The sequence below is a fragment of the Centroberyx affinis genome, unplaced genomic scaffold, assembly GCF_046629955.1.
Source record: "Centroberyx affinis isolate AG114_WGS23_722 - 3 ecotype Tasmania unplaced genomic scaffold, CSIRO-AGI_Caff_v1 ptg001437l_1, whole genome shotgun sequence".
NCBI classification, from domain to species: Eukaryota; Metazoa; Chordata; class Actinopteri; order Beryciformes; family Berycidae; genus Centroberyx; species Centroberyx affinis.
Genome location: NW_027279911.1, coordinates 185,718 through 204,894, shown reverse-complemented (window position 1 = coordinate 204,894; position 19,177 = coordinate 185,718). Strand labels below are relative to the sequence as shown.

The 19,177-nt window shown below is 38.8% G+C and overlaps 2 protein-coding genes across 2 annotated transcripts; both read left to right on the top strand.

Annotated features, from left to right (window-relative positions):
- Nucleotides 1–2,619: 2,619 nt before the first annotated feature.
- Nucleotides 2,620–3,567, top strand: LOC139650096 (olfactory receptor 10J5-like). The gene has a single exon (XM_071526652.1). It carries the CDS (start codon nt 2,620–2,622, stop codon nt 3,565–3,567), a length of 948 nt encoding a protein of 315 aa, XP_071382753.1.
- Nucleotides 3,568–13,292: 9,725 nt separating this feature from the next.
- Nucleotides 13,293–14,228, top strand: LOC139650095 (olfactory receptor 10A7-like). The gene has a single exon (XM_071526651.1). The coding sequence runs from the start codon at nt 13,293–13,295 to the stop codon at nt 14,226–14,228; it is 936 nt and encodes a 311-aa protein (XP_071382752.1).
- The last annotated feature ends 4,949 nt before the right edge of the window (nt 14,229–19,177 follow it).

Genomic DNA, 19,177 nt, shown 5'->3' with positions numbered 1-19,177 from the left:
GAATCTGGGAATGACATCCCCAAAGAACAGCTGAAAAGAAATGCTGGCAAATAAATCAATGCAGAGGTGATTCTGGTCTGTGTGCTGGAATCTGTTCTCTTTTTTTCTATGGACCTTATTACAGTGCAACTGCAAGCCTTTGTTAACCTGTGTCAGTAAAATATTCACTAGTTGAAAAAAACTTGGATGTGCTTCTTGTATAATTCCAGTTCTTTTCAACCTGGGCCTTATTTTCCTAGGTTTTTTTCATCAGTCAAACCCAAAACGGGATTAAAATGGCATGAAACGTGACTATATTGCAGTATTAGATATGTTATTTTTACTAGTGTGAGCTAGTTGGCAAGTAGACCGACCAAGTAGTCTAATGTACTCTGACGTTCACGTCCTGTTGGATTTAGAACTGGGAAAACTTAATTTATGGGATTTTTAAGAAGTAGTCTGGACAGTGTGGCCAGTACAGTTGAGCCTGCTTGAAACACGGCACTGTTTTGCTAAAAGCTGAAGTATTTATAATCTAAGTTGCTGTCAGATTTTTTTGAAGGGTCTCCCAGGGACAGTGTGGCACCGTCGGTCCGCTCGGCCTGGGGAATAGAAGACAAACTGGCGCGTAACTACCCAGCTAGTCTATCAGGCCCAACCAGGTCAATCTTCTTGGTACAGCTCTGGAACCACTTCCGCAGCAGCACACCACTAGGGCATTACCAGGACCCACAGCCGGCACCTTTGCAGTGTTCCACCCACACACCGTTGTCCCAAATCCGCTACCCACAATCTGCCTGGGAGGTAGGCTCCAGCCTACCAACCCAGGGTGTGTCAAAGGCCTTGGTGGGAACACGGTGCTGCTGTGCCTCTTGCTGCCCCTCTCCTGGCTGCAGTCCGCTGATGTGGCAGTGATCCTCCGGTAGAGTCTCTGACCTGGCAGCCTGCCAACCCAGAGTCCACACCTGCTCAGCATTAGGCTGACTGCCTTGTTCCAATCAGTGGGTGGAGGTGAGTCAGGCAGCCTCAAATGTTACACACTACAACCAGGTAATCAAAAATAAAGAAAAATGCAATCACACAGTAACTCAACACAACCCAAGGTAACAAAGACATGCAAAATAATTCACTCAAAATTAGGGAAATAAACACAAACTGAAAAGCATGCAAAACCCATACAAAATAAAGTCACTCCAAGCTAAGAAAACAACACAGTGAAAAGCATACAAAACCTGTAAAGTAGCCACCTTGCATTTACATGAGGCACAAATTCTGTGAGTGCCAAATTTACACAATAATTTACCATGGAGGAGAAGCTTATATTATGTGTGTCGGAGAATGAAGAATTATACTCTCCTCAAGTGAAAACATCCCCATTCCCCAGAACGCTGTGAGGAATTTCTGACTCATTTCACAAAAAAAACTAATTGAGAACGTCAGACAACAGATTTCCTCTAGTAGATTTGATCTGCCAGTCTCATCAGTATGCCTCTCCTCTCTCAGCAACTTTGAGCCTACTTCCCTTCCCACTCTAACATTTGAAATCCTCATCTTCATTATTCCCATTAAATTCCTTGATACAGTTGGCCCACACAGTTTACGTATCATAAATGCTTCACTGTCTCTGGCTCAGTTCTCCCCTGCCATGGTTCAGCCTCTCCAAAAGAAACAATAATAGTCAGTAGTTATAGACCTATTTCCAAACTGCATTTCTTGTGCAAGGTCCTAAAGATTATTTCTTTAAAGCTACTGTCATGTATGAATTCCAACAACATCTTTGGAAATTTGGGGTTTCAGAGCTTCCCACAGTACTGAGACTGCTGTACTAAGGGTACTAAGGGTAACTAATGATTAATTTTGATGCTGTTGATCACAGCATTTTGATCAGTTGGTTGGAGAATTGGTTCTGGCTCATCAGTACTGCTCAGAATTTTTTGAAATCATATCTGTAGTGGCTTCTTGAGTGTGTTTAGCCACAGGCCAAGCGGGGTTAGTTAACTCACACTAATTTGCTCGTGCCTTGAATGAGCACAAAGATCCAATATTACAACGATACTCAATGATTTAATTCGTAAGGAAAATGATGGCATTACAATCTCAAACTGGTGTAGGTGAGATGAAATAGATCAACCTTCATCAGTCAACTGCTTCCAACCTGTCATCAGTCAACTGCCTTTCCTCTAAAATCCAAACTAGGTTTCTGCATAGGTGCCCATCCAAAAGCAGCACTAAGGATGGTTACATCAGATCCTGTGTATTGATAAAAACATGTTGTGTCATAGAAAGCACAATGGCGCAAGTCAACATCAGCCTTAGTTGCTCTGAGGAATAACCTTTCGTCAAATCAATGGTTGCAATAGAACTCTAGTGATCTAGTGAAATCTCATCATTGATTGGACAGAAATTCCCAACTCAGTTTTGTACAACGCTAAAGAGAGAATAAAGAGTTGGGCATTTTCCTGGCTAACAATGAACATTTTTTGTTATGTTGTTAGCATTACTGTCCTGTCTTCTAAATACTGTGTATCCTGTTTATACCACTAATACATAGACGGTTTAATAAAAAGAAAAAAAAGAAATGGGATCAACAACTTTATAGGTACTCTTTTGACAATTTTGTTTTAGAGGGTTGGATGTACAATGAGTAATATATCCAAGATAGTTGTATTTTCTCTGTCTGGGCTCAGTGAGACAATGAACTACAGAGCCACTCTTTTCTCTCTCACTTTACTATGCTACTGTGTAATTTTGGTGGTAAATGTTTCTCTTGTTTTAACCATAATCTTGGATGAAAACCTCCATGAACCCATGTACATTTTTTTGTGTGGTCTGTGCATCAATGGACTTTATGGGACTACAGGGTTCTACCCCAAATTCCTTTTTGATCTGCTGTCTCACGTTCATGGCATATCTTATGCTGGATGCCTTATGCAAGTCTTTGTTATATATTCCTCTGCCACAATGGACTTCTCTATTCTAGCTCTGATGTCCTACGACAGATATGTGGCTATATGCCGACCATTGGAGTATCACTCTGTTATGACTAAACAGAGGATTGCTATGTTAGTTTGTTTGTCCTGGCTTATACCTCTGGGCTGTGAGGTTATCGTGATAACTTTGACGTCCATGCTGGAATTATGTGGCTCCCACATAGAGAAACTCTACTGTGAGAACTGGTCAGTTGTTAAACTTGCCTGCAGTTCAACAACAGTAAACGACATTGTTGGATTGATTATTATTTGTTTCTTTTTGGGGCATGATGTCTTTATTGTGTGTACATATGTGCAGCTGGTAAAATCATCTTTAAAATCTATAGAGGGCAGGAGGAAGTTTATGCAAACTTGTGTGCCACATTTATTGTGTTTGCTTAATGTCACAGCTGCTTTGCTTTTTGATGTTATGTATGTTAGGTATGGATCAAAATCTGTATCTCAGAGTCTAAAGAACTTCATGTCCATACAATTTCTCCTGATACCGCCTATTCTTAATCCTATTATTTATGGGCTTAAACTGAGTAAAATTCGCAACAGAATAAACAATTTGTGTATGATGACAGGTCAAAGGTTTAAGTTGAGACCGAAGGCTTGAGTTTTCAGATCACCTTACTATCCATTATAAAACAGCAGACTGTAGAATTTCAATGCATGAAGCAAACAATATGTGACCACATTATTTAAGTGGCATGCCAGTCCCAAATCTGAAATGTTAGGGATGGTGCCAAGTTTTTCTCACTTTATTTCCATAAACTCTCCGCTCTGTCTAAGATAAGCTCTCCAAGAGATTTAAAATGAATTACAAGTATATTGGGTCTTAACTCTATTATTATAACTCATTACTGAAAAAAAAAGCATTACCAAAGTAAATTTTCAAATTCCTTCAAGGACCACCAGCATAACAAACAATTGCAGATTTATTCAGAATCACAGCATCATTGAACCCATCCTGCTATACGGACTCATATGTTTCTTTTTCACTGGTCACTACTGCCAGTAAAAATCTACTCCTCCAAAAAAAACGATACAGTCACAAAAATAATAGACTCTAAACATACAAGACCTCCATAAAACTGCAGTCAAAAATGGTCACCATCATCTTTTCTGACCTGTCCCAAATTCTCTTTAACGGTTTAAAACGACTGCCATCTGGTCACAGGTGCCGTGTCCCACTATGTAAACATACCAAGTTCAAAGAAAGATTTGTCCCGTATGCCATCAACACCCTCAATAGCACCCTGGACTGATAACCCACTGGACTGTTTTTTCTTTTACAGTTTTGTGAAATGTCTTTTTATTCCCTCTGTCACGATGTGTTGGTCTGTGTCAAGTCGTCTGTCTGAGTAATCATGGTCTTGTATGGTTGTATCTGTGTCTGATAGACTGTGTAAATGAATTTCTTCCTTGAAGACAAATAAATCTCTAATTTATAGTGGGGATGATATTTTACTTTTGTTCATACATACATGATATTTCACAATGTTTGAAAGCCAGACAACACAGATACCTGGTTTATTTGCATGTGTTTGAGACTTCCTGTCTTTGCACAATGCACCAGGTGCTTTGAGTATTACTATTACAATTATACTTCTTATTACCTCAGTTCATAAACTGTTTGTGCTTGCTCGCCAGTTGATGTCGACTGAATCATCGTGCTGGGAGGCCCCTGTAATATTTACATATCAACTTGTGAAATGTAACTTTGAGCTCTGTGATTTAGTAAATAACTTATTTACTAAAAAATAAAATTAAAATAAAATAAGATATAGAAAAGCATAACTACGGAGCCCCTAAAGTCCCAAAAGGTGATATTTTTTTTATCTTGTGCGCACAAGTTATTATCTTGTGCGCACAAGATATGGATCTTGTGCACACAAGATATTTATCTTGTGGGAACAAGTTAATTATCTTGTGCGCACAAGATAATAACTTGTGCGCACAAGATACAAAAATATCACCTTTTGGGACTTTGGGGGCTCCGTATATCTTGTGCGCACAAGATAATTAACTTGTTCCCACAAGATAAATGTCTTGTGCGCACAAGATAATAACTTGTTTGCACAAGATAATAACTTGTGCGCACAAGATAAAAAAATATCACCTTTCGGGACTTTGGGGGCTCCGTATATCTTGTGCGCACAAGATAATTAACTTGTTCCCACAAGATAAATATCTTGTGCGCACAAGATAATTAACTTGTTCCCACAAGATAATAACTTGTTCGCACAAGATAATAACTTGTGCGCACAAGATAAAAAAATATCACCTTTCCGGACTTTAGGGGCTCCGTACATAACAAACCTTACATAAAGTGTTTATTTATTTAATGAATACTGCAGAAATCTCTTGAAAATCCACTGCTTGCTAGATGTGTCATAGTTATGTCATTGATATGTGGAAATGAGAATATATGGAAAAAATAACAATTTATTTTAGTTTAAATTTTTTAATGTTGGCAACATTCCAGCTGAACTCTGTCATACTAATTAATACTAATTCATGAGCTAACTGAAGTTAATTAATGAGATAATTGAGGTCAGAATGAGAGATGAGCATAACATTGAATTTTCCTAGTCATGAAAAAGATCCATCACACACAACACCTTTCTTAGCCAGTATGCAAGTGGCAAAACTTAACAAAAAAACAACAAAAAAAACAACAACAACAACCTCAATCCATATCTGTGAAAATGGCCCATTATGATTGTGAAAACATATCTGGATTTTGCAGTACACTAGCAATAACTAGCCAGTCGTCTTGAGAATAAAAATGAAACACAATGGCTGAAATACATTGGCACCAGGTGTTAACGACCTTCGACCCCCCAAGCTCCCATTTGTTTGGCTTGAAAGAGTAAATTATGGGCAGGAAGTAACAGCCTTTTTTTTTTAATTATTATTATTCATTGTTATTATTGAGAAAAATTGTTCTTACAGTCAATTAACAAATTCAAATATAGATTTTTCATTTCCACACTGAAATGTGACAAGGTTTCTAAATACATTATGAGGTCTGTTTTACAGAACAATATATAAATAGGCTCTTTTAGGACAAATTTCTTTTTTTTTTTATGTCGGTTTTTTTCTAAAATGATTAATAAATTAGTGACAAATATTTGGTAATTAGACAGAGATGGACACTTGCAATAAAACAACACATCACTTTTAGATGTTATTCTTCCCTCAATCTTTTTGTCATGTTCAGTTTAAAAAAAGAGTGAAATTAGTGCATGTCATCTGGTGCATTTTGCAGTAATTAGCAATAACTAGCCAGTCATATTGAGAATAAAAATGAAACACCTTTATTAAATGTTTTTTAATGAGTGAAGAGAGACAGGAAGGATGGCATGAGACAACAGTCCCGATTTTACTAAACAATATTAAATATGAAAATGTACAGTTCATTTGGTTTAAGTGTTGGTGTGGTTCCCTTTTTGGCAGTGAACAGAACATGGAAGATGTTCAAATAATGTCAATGGAAGATGTTCAAATAATGTCAAAAAGGCCAACATCACAAATCCACAATGCAAGTGTGTGGGGTCGCATGGGAAAGTAAATGGGCCTTTCCAAAATGGCTTAGTGAACCTGTTGTTTGTTTCTTTTACATCAAGTTAGTCAAAAGTTGATTATTCTCCTGGCACTTCACTGGACCAAGGGGCATCTTTGTTTTGGTCGGTGCCCAGGCTGGCCCTCCACAGTGGAGTAATTTGTTTAATTGCTCTCTAGGGACAATGGAGATAATGACCTGTTGACCATGTATACCAATATCACTGCACATTCATGTAACCTCTTGAAAAATAATAGCTGGAGTTCCCCTCTGGGGTACTCATTACACAGGCATCACATCGAGAGGTGAAGCTTGTTGACAACTTTTGATGTCAGCAATCAAAGTAGTCATTATCAAACCAATCACAAGAACAAGATTGATCGACTGTTTCTAATGATACCACATTTGGAATAGTTTAGCTTCTTCTATTTCTAATTTATTTTAAAGAGGTAGAAGGTAGATGTTTGGCAAAACTTCCCATGAGGCCACGGTACAGTGACCATTGGGTCATAATTAGCTGCACCAAGTCTGTAGCCAACCCTTCTTCCCTGAGGCCTGTGGTTCAACTAATGTGGTGGACTAATGACACTCATTAGATTAATCTTACATCACTTGTGGGCTTCTGTGTATGGCCTGTTGCTATTACAGTTGTTTAAATTAGTCTGAATGTGGGTAATTACATCACTTGTATTTCATACTTAGCAACTCGAAAGTCACTTAGTATGAAAGTGCCTTTCCATTTATCCCTCGGAGACACACGCACGCACACATGCACACACATAGACACACAAAGAAATCAAAACAATACCTTACATCACTTTTAGGATGCACTGGGCCCTACTGTTAGCCGTGTTGCCATAGTATTGCATAATGACCTCCTCTAAACTTCCAGAGTTCACAAAATAAAGTTCAAATTCAAATACTTTATTTATCCCCCGGGGGGGCAGTTTGAAGCAGAACAACAAAACAGCACACATTCATCATACACATTCAAAATAGAAATTAGATAAATGAGTGAAATGAATAAATACATAAAAAAATATAAGACAGAATCTAATACTTCTTAAAACCAAGTTAATAAATTGGAGGTAGAATCAGTTAGAATTAAGCACAGGTGCATGTATATTGCATAAACAGGTCTAAGTACTGACTCAGGTGAGCATCTCTTTAACATTGGGGTGCTGAATGAGGGAACCATTCCTTTTACATTTACTGTTTACCAGTCTAATTGCTTCAGGTATAAAACCTAATTTTCTCCTATTTGTACTGCAAGTGGGGCTTCTGAAACGCATTCCTGAAGGCATCAATACAAAAGATTTGTGTAAGACATGTAACGGATCATTAATAATAGCATATGCTTTCTTGAGGGTCTGTTTAGAGTTCAACTGTGCAAGGCATCTCTGTGTTTCACCAATCATTTTTGAACTAATATTGACAACTTGTTGCAGTAGGTTCTTGTCTTTTTGACTGAGGGATGCAAACCAACAAATAGAAGAAAATGTTAAAATGCTTTCAATAAATGTATGTTTTCAGTATTGTCCTATCAACTCCAAAAGAGTTAAGTTTGCGTAGACCATACAAACGTGGCTGGGTTTTTTTTATAATAACTTCTGTATTCGCATTAAATCTCAATCTATTATCAAACACAGTTCCCTAATATTAACAACTCTGGACAATTTCAACACTTCCTCCATGAATAATTGTTGGTGAACTATTGTCACTTTTTGGAGAAATTATAATTTCCTTGGTCTTTGACACGTTCAAAACTAGGAATGACTTTTCACACCAATCTACAAGACTTAGACAAATCAAGACTGTCTTTGGGTTAAAGTCTCTGCTGACATGAGTTGCTAATACTAACAGATCTTATATCATTTCTATTTCACACATAGTAACACATTTTTCTTTCCACCTATCCTTCTGCAACCAAAGCCAAACATTAAAAGAAGACAAAGCAATGCCAATATGTACTAAGAAATAAAAGTATTTTATTGACACTATATTAATTTGAGGAGCTTAATGCAAAGTATGCACAGTGTAAAAAATACAAAGACAGAAAGAAGAAAACAGTCTTTGTGGGCCCTCATTTAAAACTTCTGTATGAACCTTTTGATTAAAGCTTGCTCCTAGTGTTTATTTATTTACCTTCTTCTAAAACCAGAAGTGAGCTATAGTCCGTCTCAGCCTATTGTCGCCATTAAGTGGTTGGATTACAGCTATGACTAACACTGGATTGGCTACAGGCGTTAACAACCTTCAACCCCCCAAGCTCCTATTTGTTTGGCTTGAAAGAGTCAATTATGAGCAGGAAGTAACAGCCTTTTTTTAATTTTTATTATTATTGAGAAAAATTATTCTTATAGGCCATTAACAAATTCAAATCCAGACCTTTTACATTCCAACAGTACAAGCAGTATACTGATGTACTATGGTAAGAACATTTTTATTACAGAAATATAGACAAACAACAAAGAAAGAAAAAAGAGGACATTTACATGAGATTTCAATACCAGTTCATTGATGTTAAGTGTGATAAGGTTTCTAAAGACATTCTATGGTCTGTTTTACAGAACAATATACTGTATAAAGAGGCTTTTTTGGTCAATCTTCATTTTTTTAATGTACAGAATGTACATACAGAATACATTTTTTGAATATAGTATTTATCACTCTTACAGGGCTTCCACACCAGAAAGGACAATGTGCATAGTTTGGTAGAGCAGAAGCTAAAGCGCTTTATGTCACGAAGAGGCAAGTTGACTGAAGAAAGCAGGATGTTTTCATTCATTCCTCTCCAAAATGTATTTGAGCTTAGAGTAGAAAAAAGCCCTTGCCATTGCCCTGATTATTCAGCATATATATTATTATTAGGCTTGTTTTGAATCAGAATGTGGAATAAACAACACAATACAAATTTTCTAACCTGGTATCCCCATCCTTTCGGATATTTTCACATGTTTTCTGCCATGCCTGTGACTTTTTCACCAAGTTCCGGTATGACTTTAATGTGGAGTTATATAACTCTTCACTTCACAAACTTCAACCTCCTGTAAATGCCAGAATGCCATTGGACGCACTTCGTAGAGGTCAGCATATTTGGAGGTCAAAGTTCAATGAAGTTGAACTTTGAGCGAAAAACCTGGCGAAATATCAAGGTGGTTTGCGTTGCTTTCATTCGCACAGCTGTTTAGGAGAGCACAGCTGTGTCGCCCGGTCAGATGTAATTCTTCACCAAATCTTTTTGTCATGTCCAGTTTAAAATCCAGCCAGAAGGAGGCAGTGTAAGGACAAGAGTAAAGTTGGTGCTCCATGTCTTCTGGTGCTGAGTTACAGAACATGCATTTGTTACAAACATTTTGTATGTATTTACTAATATCAGAGTTTACAGGGTAAAATGTAAAATGTGAATACAATTAAAAATAAACTCTTTAACTTTGTTCAATATAATGTATTTGTAAGGTAATGTCATTTTTTAGTTCCAACATTGAGGATGTCTCCTATAAATCTACTGTTGAATCGTTTATCAAGTATTGAGAGACTGTTCACCGAGAGCTCAGAGACATGATGAGAAATGTGATCTGAGTTGACAGTTGAAGCTCTAAGATCCCATTAAGGATTGCTCTGGTTAACTTCTTAAATTCCTTCTCACGTAAAAAGATAGGCTATATAAAAAGAAAAAAGATATAAAGATATTACCCGTATATGTATATATATGTATGGGTAAACTTGTATGCATGCATACATAAAAATAAAAAAAAAAGTCAAATTCAAAGTAAATTTACTTCATATCTCATTCTCATGGTTTTGGATGTTATGCGTTTACAGGGACAGTGGAAAAGACCAGCCAACTTATAAGAGTCCAAAAGTCAAGTCCTCAGCATTTCTGGAACGAAATTAACAAATTAGGACCCAGAAGGAAAAAGTACATTCCAATGGAAATATGGGGAGAGGAGGGAAACTTAGTAAGAGAGACCTCTCAGGTACTTGCTAAATGGGAAAAAGATTTTGCTAGTCTGTTTGCAAATGATGCTAGAGGTTTCGATGAGGGATTGTACCAAGAGATATGTCTACTGAAAAGCAAGCTTGAAAAAGAAATGCTAGAGGTTAATTTCCAGGGTAATGGAGATCTTAATACTGAAATTTCTATGGCTGAGGTCCTGAAGGTGATTGATAAGGCAAAAGTAGGAAAAGCTGCTGGTATAGAGGACCTACCAAATGAAATTTTGAAATCACCCAAGCTAGCCCTAATTCTGTTTGATTTGTTTAAAAATTGTTTTGAGTTTAGTAGAATACCATCAGTATGGCTTAAGTCTATCATAAGCCCCATCCCAAAATCACAGAAAGACAACCCTAGAGTGCCTCACAACTACAGGGGAATCAGTTTAATGAGCACAGTCTATAAACTGTATTAATCTTTACTTAATGAGAGACTGATGGTATTTCTGGAAAAGGAACAACTACTGGTAGAGGAGCAGAATGGTTTTCGTAAGCCCAGGGCCTGTATTGACCATATTTATACTGTCTGCACAATAGTAAGAAGTAGACTGAATGATAACAAATCCACATTTGCATGCTATATTGACTTCCAGAAGGCCTTTGATTTTGTTAATAGAGACCTCCTTGCCTACAGACTAATTCAAACGGGCGTCAATGGAAAATTCTGTCATGCAATCTGTTCTCTTTATAGCGCACCTCAAGCTAATAAGTAAATGATACCCTAACCAACTGGTTTCCTACACCATCAGGGGTTAAACAGGGCGACGCTCTGTCCCCCACACTGTTCGCTGTATACATCAATGATTTAGCCAAAGAAATCAAACAGCTTAAGTGTGGGGTTAAGTGTGGAGGACTTTCACTACACTAATCTCTACTTTTTCTTTTCTATGATAGAAGTCTTCAAACCCAGCTCTTAAAAAGATGTCGTGCATATCCCTAGCCCATGCTCCGTTTATCATAATATCCCACTCAAAGACCTGTCTGACGATTCTATTGGAGATTCCCTTGCTACTCGGAGGATTCGGTCTCGGTCGGTGAAGCGGACACACTTAAAGACAAAGGTCTGCAGAAGGACGATTTCTTCTGAGCTCCAATGCGGTGGCCGTGCATAATTTCCACCGGCGGCCCACAGCCAAATAGGGAAGGGAACCATGTTGGAAACCTGTTCTGAAGGAATTAAATAGCATTGTTCCCTTCCAGTCCTTCCTTTAGCCCAAAGATACGCACGTTGTCATGTTGCAGTCTGTCCTCCATCATTGCCATCTTTTCCTCAAATTTCACCTGCATTTTATCAACTTTGTCCAAGAAGAGAGAGTTAGATTCCTCCACGTCGCTCACCTGTTTGTTAAATCCTGTTGAAGCTGCACGCACTGCTTTAATATCCACGGTGTTCTGCTGAATGGCATATTGCATTCCATCTGTTGAAATCTGTGATGAGTCCATGACTTTAAATGCATGTGGGTTTATTTTATAAACTTGCAGTGATCAACTAACGGAATACACAGCCATGTAGGCAACAGGCATATTGAGAGAGAGAGATACACATTACCCACAAGTAACCTACTGCCCATGCCCAGTAGCGCACTTCCTGAAGTACGGTGTCTCAAAGTGTCCACACATAGCAGCGATGGTCACCAACAATAATCATTCACTAGAATGATCTACACCATCCAATCTACTTTCCATTCTGTCAAAACGCTGGTTGAATTTTAAATCCACGCGCTCGAAATGTTTGTCCATTGCCTCCAGCAGTATCGCCATATCCACGTTCCTGCTCGTATCAGTCATTCAAGTTGAAGTTCGGTTTTTCCAGTGCAGTTTTGATCTTTCTTGCTACTATTTTTAGTACTTCTTCCTGCCATTGTTTAGCGATTGAATTTCATAACTGACAAAGTTGAAGAGTCTGAAGGTTTATAGAAGTATTTGCAAAAAGGTTTAGAGGGAGTTTGGACGTGGAGGTTCTGTGCAGCCATCCTACACTGCGTCACATCCTCCTCCTATCATATCATACTTGACATTTCCTTGGCATTGTCCGCCAATTGCTGCTGTGGCACCTGAATTTCCCCAATCAATCCCCAATCTTAATTGGGGATTAATTCAATAAAGTGCTATTTTATCTCATCTTTATCTTCACCACATATACACAGTGGTCTGCAGCATGAATATCCCAGGTTAGAAATGAGTCCCACTCCCGCCCTGACCCTCAGACACCGTGGGAGCATAAAAGGCACAACCACTTTTGCGTGATGATACCCGTTTTGCATTAAAAAAAAAAGTCAATTTAGTATTTCATATTTATGGATAGGAAATTAAATTGATTGTAAATATTGTTATACATTATTAATAGCAAAACTAATCCTTGACCAGAAATCTTTACATACATTGTGGGAAAGAATTCTCCAGAGTGTAAATACTGTGGTGACATCTACAGGGTAAAACAAGATAAAAGACGTTCAGGTCCTCAAATTAACCCACAGTTGTAGTCTGTCTGTCTATAGATCTTACCAACAGCATAATATAGATCTTCTCTGAGACGATTACTGTCCTCCAGGTTGGTCAATATAATAGAACTAAATGGGACTAAGGCTAGAGAGATACCCTCGCTCAGAAATATCTTCAATTGCTTAACATTTTATCATTCAACTGCTTCAATTCTCCTTTACACAGTTATACAGTTGATTTCTTTAAACAAGGACAAAAGGTTGCATAACAAAAAGGATATAAATATTTAATTCTATATTTTTTCCAAAGAATCTCGGATTTAATCTGTGGGTTGAATGGAAAACAGTACTCTTACATTTTACTTCAACCTCACCATGTTTGTGAACATAGAATACTACCGTTATCCAGCCTTTGTCTTTTGCCTCCTGTTGTACAGTATTATTGTCTCTGCTAATCTTGTCATAATACTGGTAATATCACAAGAGAGAACACTACATGAGCCAATGTATATTTTAATTGCATGTCTGTCTGTCAACTCTCTGTATGGTTCTACTGGCTTCTTCCCCAGATTCCTGATGGACCTTCTATCTGATACTCATTTGATCTCACACCCAGCTTGTTTCACTCAGATCTATGTTATTTATACCTATGCATCCTATGAACTCACCATTCTGAGCATTATGGCATATGATAGATATATTGCTGTATGTCAGCCTTTACACTATCACAGCAAAATTAACTCTAAAACAGTCTCGAAGTTGGCAGCCTTTGCATGGATCTGTCCAGCCTTTTCTGTTGCAACATGCATTTATTTGTCCGTCAGACTTCCTTTATGTGGTAACAAGATACCAAAAGTGTTCTGTGCCAACTGGAATGTTGTAAAATTGTCATGTGTCACCACTGTTGTAAACAATATTGTTGGTATGTTAGTGACCATAACTACAGCTTTTCTGCCCTTTTGTTATGTCTTGTACACTTATCTGAAAATTCTGCTTGTTTGTAGGAAAAGCTCATCTGAATTCAAGGGAAAAGTATTACAAAGCTGTCTACCACACATTGTTACATTTGTGATTTATTCCATTACAGGATTTTGTGATATTGCCCTTAGCCGTTATAACCTTGAAGAGCTAAATCCATTTGCTGCTGGAATTTTATCTCTGGAATTTGTAGTGATTCCTCCAGTTTTGAACCCTCTTGTGTATGGTCTGAAATTACCAGAAATTAGAAGACATATTTCCAGGATGTTATCATGGTCAAAAACAATCACTTAGAACATTACCACAGCCTACATTGATTTCATGACTATGCTTTAATGTGGACAAACAAACTATGGGACCAAATTGGTCCACATAGCCCATCAATAATGTGTTAGTACTAAGGACAAGTATGTGGCATCTTACTCAACTTTCTCACAGTAGGAATAGAGGTGAACAGAGGTCAGATCTTGGCTGAAAAAATGATTATGATGTATGTGACAAATTCCCTGGCTGCACAAATAGTATAACTGGAATGTTATGGCCATAGACTTACTGGCACAGTCTGTGTACCAACATTGCTTTATGTTCAGAAATTTAGGAAACAATTTGTATCATGTATGATATGCATTGATCAAAAGCAATATTATGCATTCAGTGTTTTCAATTAATGTTGTATTTGAATGGTCATTTAAATTTTATATGACATGTACTTAAATCAAATTTTTCAGTTTTCATAATTTTGTTTTCAACTATACAGTACTACGGCTCAGGATTAAAATAATGTTTTTCATGATGTTTTACAAATAAATGTAATGTAGTTAAAAGGGTATTTAATTATCTAATCTAATCTAATTCAAATGAGGTAAATCTGCTGAGTGGAGGCTTTCCAGTTCAAATGTTACAGGAGTTAGTCTAAAACAGCCTTAAATACTGGTGGATTTATTAAAATGCAGTAACTTTAACATTAAAATGATAAAAAAATAATACTTTCTATTTAAATTAATTAATAATATAATTGAAAATGTAACACTTAAGCAAAATCTAATTTAACAATGCATCAAAGGGGTCCTATTTTTAGGAATTAAAGATTTCCTCTATTTATATACATACAAGAATATGTGTAAAGAGCAAATCAACACTAAATCACATAAAGCAGACACCTGTTGTTGCACTGCTCTCTGGGTTGAACCTTTCAAGCATGTTGCACATTTGTTAAAGATGCACTAAGCGATTTTCCGACCATAGAGGGTGACAGAAACCGCAACACATTTGTAAACAAGACTAGGTCAAAACCGGACCGTGTATGAGTGTGCCACGTGCCACGGCCGACCAATGGTGTAACTAACTCCGCTGTTGACAGGGTTAAAGTGGGATTTGGCAGGTGGGGGAACCCTGTTTCGGAGGGGGGGGTTCAGAAAAAAATAGTAATTTAAAACAAATTTCCTGCATTTCTACACCACCTAACCTCTTGGATTAAGTCAAGAAACAGCAACCCTGTATAATGTTAACCAAAAATGTAAAGATTGTATTATATTACTAGATTTCAGCATTGAGGTGCTTACATTCATGATCTTGCATAGGCATACTAACCTAAAAAAACTATTGTTGGGAATCATGAGAAAGTTTCAGAGCGACAGACACAAAGCGTCCCCGTAACCATAGCAACTCACTCTCACTCCTGCCTGCGTGCGCACGGCGCGAGAGGAGAGGGAGAGACGCAGAAGAGCCGCTGACTGAGATTACTCTGAGCAGCATGCATGGGAATAAATGACAATATAATAATTATATAATAATAATATCATATATATAATGATATAATATAATAATTTGTGTATATTTCTCGCTATTCAGATGGTCTGAATAACTCTCTGCTGCACGGTGCTGCTCTGTCTCGTCTGTCCTGCTGTCAGTTTCCTTTTTTCACATCGTGACGTTATCAGTTATGAATTTGTTTTTCACTGTGTGAGAAAATGGACTTGTGGCATGAGAGCATGTGATAAATGTCAATTGTGTGAGTCTCTCGGTCAATGCGTGAGAGTCGGCAGCTCTGTGAACTCGCTTGTCATTATTATGTATGAAACTGCCAATCAGATTTATTGACTTATTAATCGAAGGTGCCGGAACGCCGTTCCGGATCGTTCCGGCCCACTTTAACCCCTGGCTGTAGACTGCTAATACAGAATAATAGTCCATACATCCATACTGATCGTTCCAGCGTGTCCCGTCTCTCTCTCCACCGCTGTCGTCTCCACCGCGCCCACGGTCCGCATCGATCCTGTCGATCCAAGCGCCAGGCGCTCTGTTATCCGTCGGTGCCGAAAACGCTGTCGCATCGTCATCGGGACCCCGGCCAAAATCTCGGCCGGATCATCGGGAACAAATCGGCGCCCAGCTAGCGGCACTGGCCAGAACTGTGGCCCCGGGAAACTTCGGGAAGGTCGGAAATAAGCCCTCTGCGTGACGAAACCTCCATGCTTGTTTGTGTCTCTCTCTCCCCCGACAGAACAGAGGGGCTTCAGGTGGACTGAGCTCGCGCATAATAATTGTATAGATTCCACTTTAGCTTCAGCTTACATGCATGATATTGGTCAGCCTGCTTACTGTGTGGGAGAAACGGGCTCCTGATCTCAGCGGAGAAACTAGACGGCGGAGAAAACGAAACTGACATTTCTGGCTCTGTGATACTATGATGTGCCACGTGCCACGGCCGACCAATGGTGTAACTTGATCACTCAGTCACTCAGTCACTCAGTCAGTCAGTCAGTGACAGACATTTGCGTTTGTAGGGCTGGCCCCGCTGTTGCGGTCCAGCCAATAAACCCTAGCAAAGCTGGGCTACGGAGGCCCCAAAGGACAAACCTCATGAAGGAACGTGCATAAAGGCTAATAGCTAAGCTAAATGTACGTACCTGCGGAGAAGTGTCACCGGTTACGTGTCTCGCTTTGCCATATTTTTCTCCCGCTGAAGGTCACATGTCCCACGATGACAAGTGAAGAGGCAGGTAGCAAGTTTACTAGTTTACTCACTCGCTTTATCGATTCCGCCATTACGAGAATTTTTTTTCAGGAATGGGAGGGAAAGAGCGCCACTTAGTAACTAAACCCCAAACCCAAATCTTTGGTGAAGCCTGACACCTAATGGTGAAAAATAGCATACTAAACTGGCCATCCACTATTGGCTGGTCTTTGTGCCAGGTGATGTCACCACCTGTTGTACTCTATAGAAGGTGACATCACCTGGCTCAAAGAGCAGCCAATAACAACCTGTCTAACTCACTGACCTGTCTAACTTAGGTATTCTTATACTTCCAGCTGCTTGCAGCAAGCCCACACAGTTTCTCCAGGAACTGTTTTTCAAGTTTTAAATCTGAGATTTATAACACTGCTCAACACATGAGTGCACTGCAGACCTTGTCATGTAAACCCTCTGTTTTAAGATACTTCATCCATTCAATCACTTGTTTATTCAGGTTGAGGATAGACCCAGTGCAGCATCAGAGGACAGGGTAAGGGAGAACCAGGAGGATTCCAGCTCAACCTTGCATTACTTTAATCGCCCCAAGTCAGACAGTTTCAGCATTCAACACTTTATTTCTTACCACCCCCAGCATAAGTCCAAAAATCTGAGCTGCAGGGAGGCACAAATAAGAAATGACTGACATACTATGAAGAGAATCATTCATTGTATTGTACAGTACAAGCCAACTGAAAGCAATTAATTAATAAATGGAATGCAGATTTGAAAGCATGTCCACCAAAGAGTAGAGGAGCATGGAAACAGCAGTATGCATAGGAGCTGTGCTGAAGCATACTTTTTAAGGACATCTGAAGCAGATATAACCAGCTTGCTGCATGGTCCCTAGATTTTGGCCCACAGAGATCAAGTGTAAAACAGACAGCTTGGAACGTGTTGTTGATATACTGAAGGTGAATTTTGAAGCCAATAAGGAAGTGGCGGCAAGCAGCAATTCCGCTGTCAATGAGAAGTCAGTGAGACCACAACCCAACTTCTCACTCAAAATATAAAGTCAATCATTTTTTTCGACATGAAGTTATGGTTATGTTATACTAATTTCACCTCTTATGTATCCATAAGGTGATCTTCAAAATAATTGCGTCAATAACGGGATATAACGGGGTCGTTTTCCTGGTGATTGACAGATTGGCTGTCCAGTGATCGACAGGTTCGGCAACAGTAGGCGGCGCTGTGGCTCTGTGGACAACCCTCGGCTCCAAAAAATGTCAACATGGCGGCGATAGTAAACCCAATCTTTTGGCTTCAAAACGGCCCTTCAGAAACCTATGGGTGACATCACACTCACTGCGTCCATCTTTTTTTAACAGTCTATGAGTGAAGGTCATTGGCAAGAGAGGACTCAGCTACAGGGGGATGCGGTCAGAGGCAGCGAACACTTTGGAGAACAACATCACTGATTATGGCAACTTTTTAGAACTCATAATTCTTCTTTAGGGTTAGCATTCATGCTTATGGCCCCAGCATTATGTTGGTCAGCTGTCGCAGACCATCACTGAGTATTATAGTTTAACTGTATACCCACAGCTCCCATACACTCTAATATTGTTCTATCATTACTCACACAATGCGTTGTCTCTTTCAGGCTCCTGTAATCTCCTCTTCACCAAGCAAGACCTCTGTGATGTGTGCTGCATCTCTCAGGGAGTATTCTAGTTTTATTGTGCTTATTTGGGTGTTCCATAGACTCCATGGTAAAGCCTCTCGCGGCAGTATTAGACGCCTGCAACTTTCTCTCCTGGACCACGGAACACACAGTCTGGCTACATTTTCTGCCCAATAAGGCATTCTGGTTTGATGAATTTCTTTGCTTGAGCTCTTTGGTGATGATATTAATGGAAAAAAAAATGTTGTAGATCAATTTCGAGGCCACGTCAACAAACAAACAACAACAAAACAACAAAACCCACGGAGCAAGGCTTTTATTGTGAAGTGCTCATAGGAAGTGCAAACTGTAGTTTGCTGTTTACTGGCAAACTGCTCAATATTAGAAAGATGTAATACAATCTGAACCAACAGGTTGATGGTATAAGAGGATATAATCAAATAAATTACAAAAAAAAGAAGAAAAACAACAAGCAAAACAGCAACAAAACAACAAAACCCACGGAGCAGGGCTTTTATTGTGAAGTACTCATAGGAAGTGCCAAACGTTTTTCCGGGTGGAAAGTTGCGGTTGTGAAAAGGCAAACTGCTCAATATTTAAAAA

Excerpts from the sequence above, each read along its gene's own strand:
- LOC139650096 (XM_071526652.1), top strand. The coding sequence starts at position 2,620 with ATGAGTAATATATCCAAGATAGTTGTATTTTCTCTGTCTGGGCTCAGT.
- LOC139650095 (XM_071526651.1), top strand. The coding sequence starts at position 13,293 with ATGGAAAACAGTACTCTTACATTTTACTTCAACCTCACCATGTTTGTG.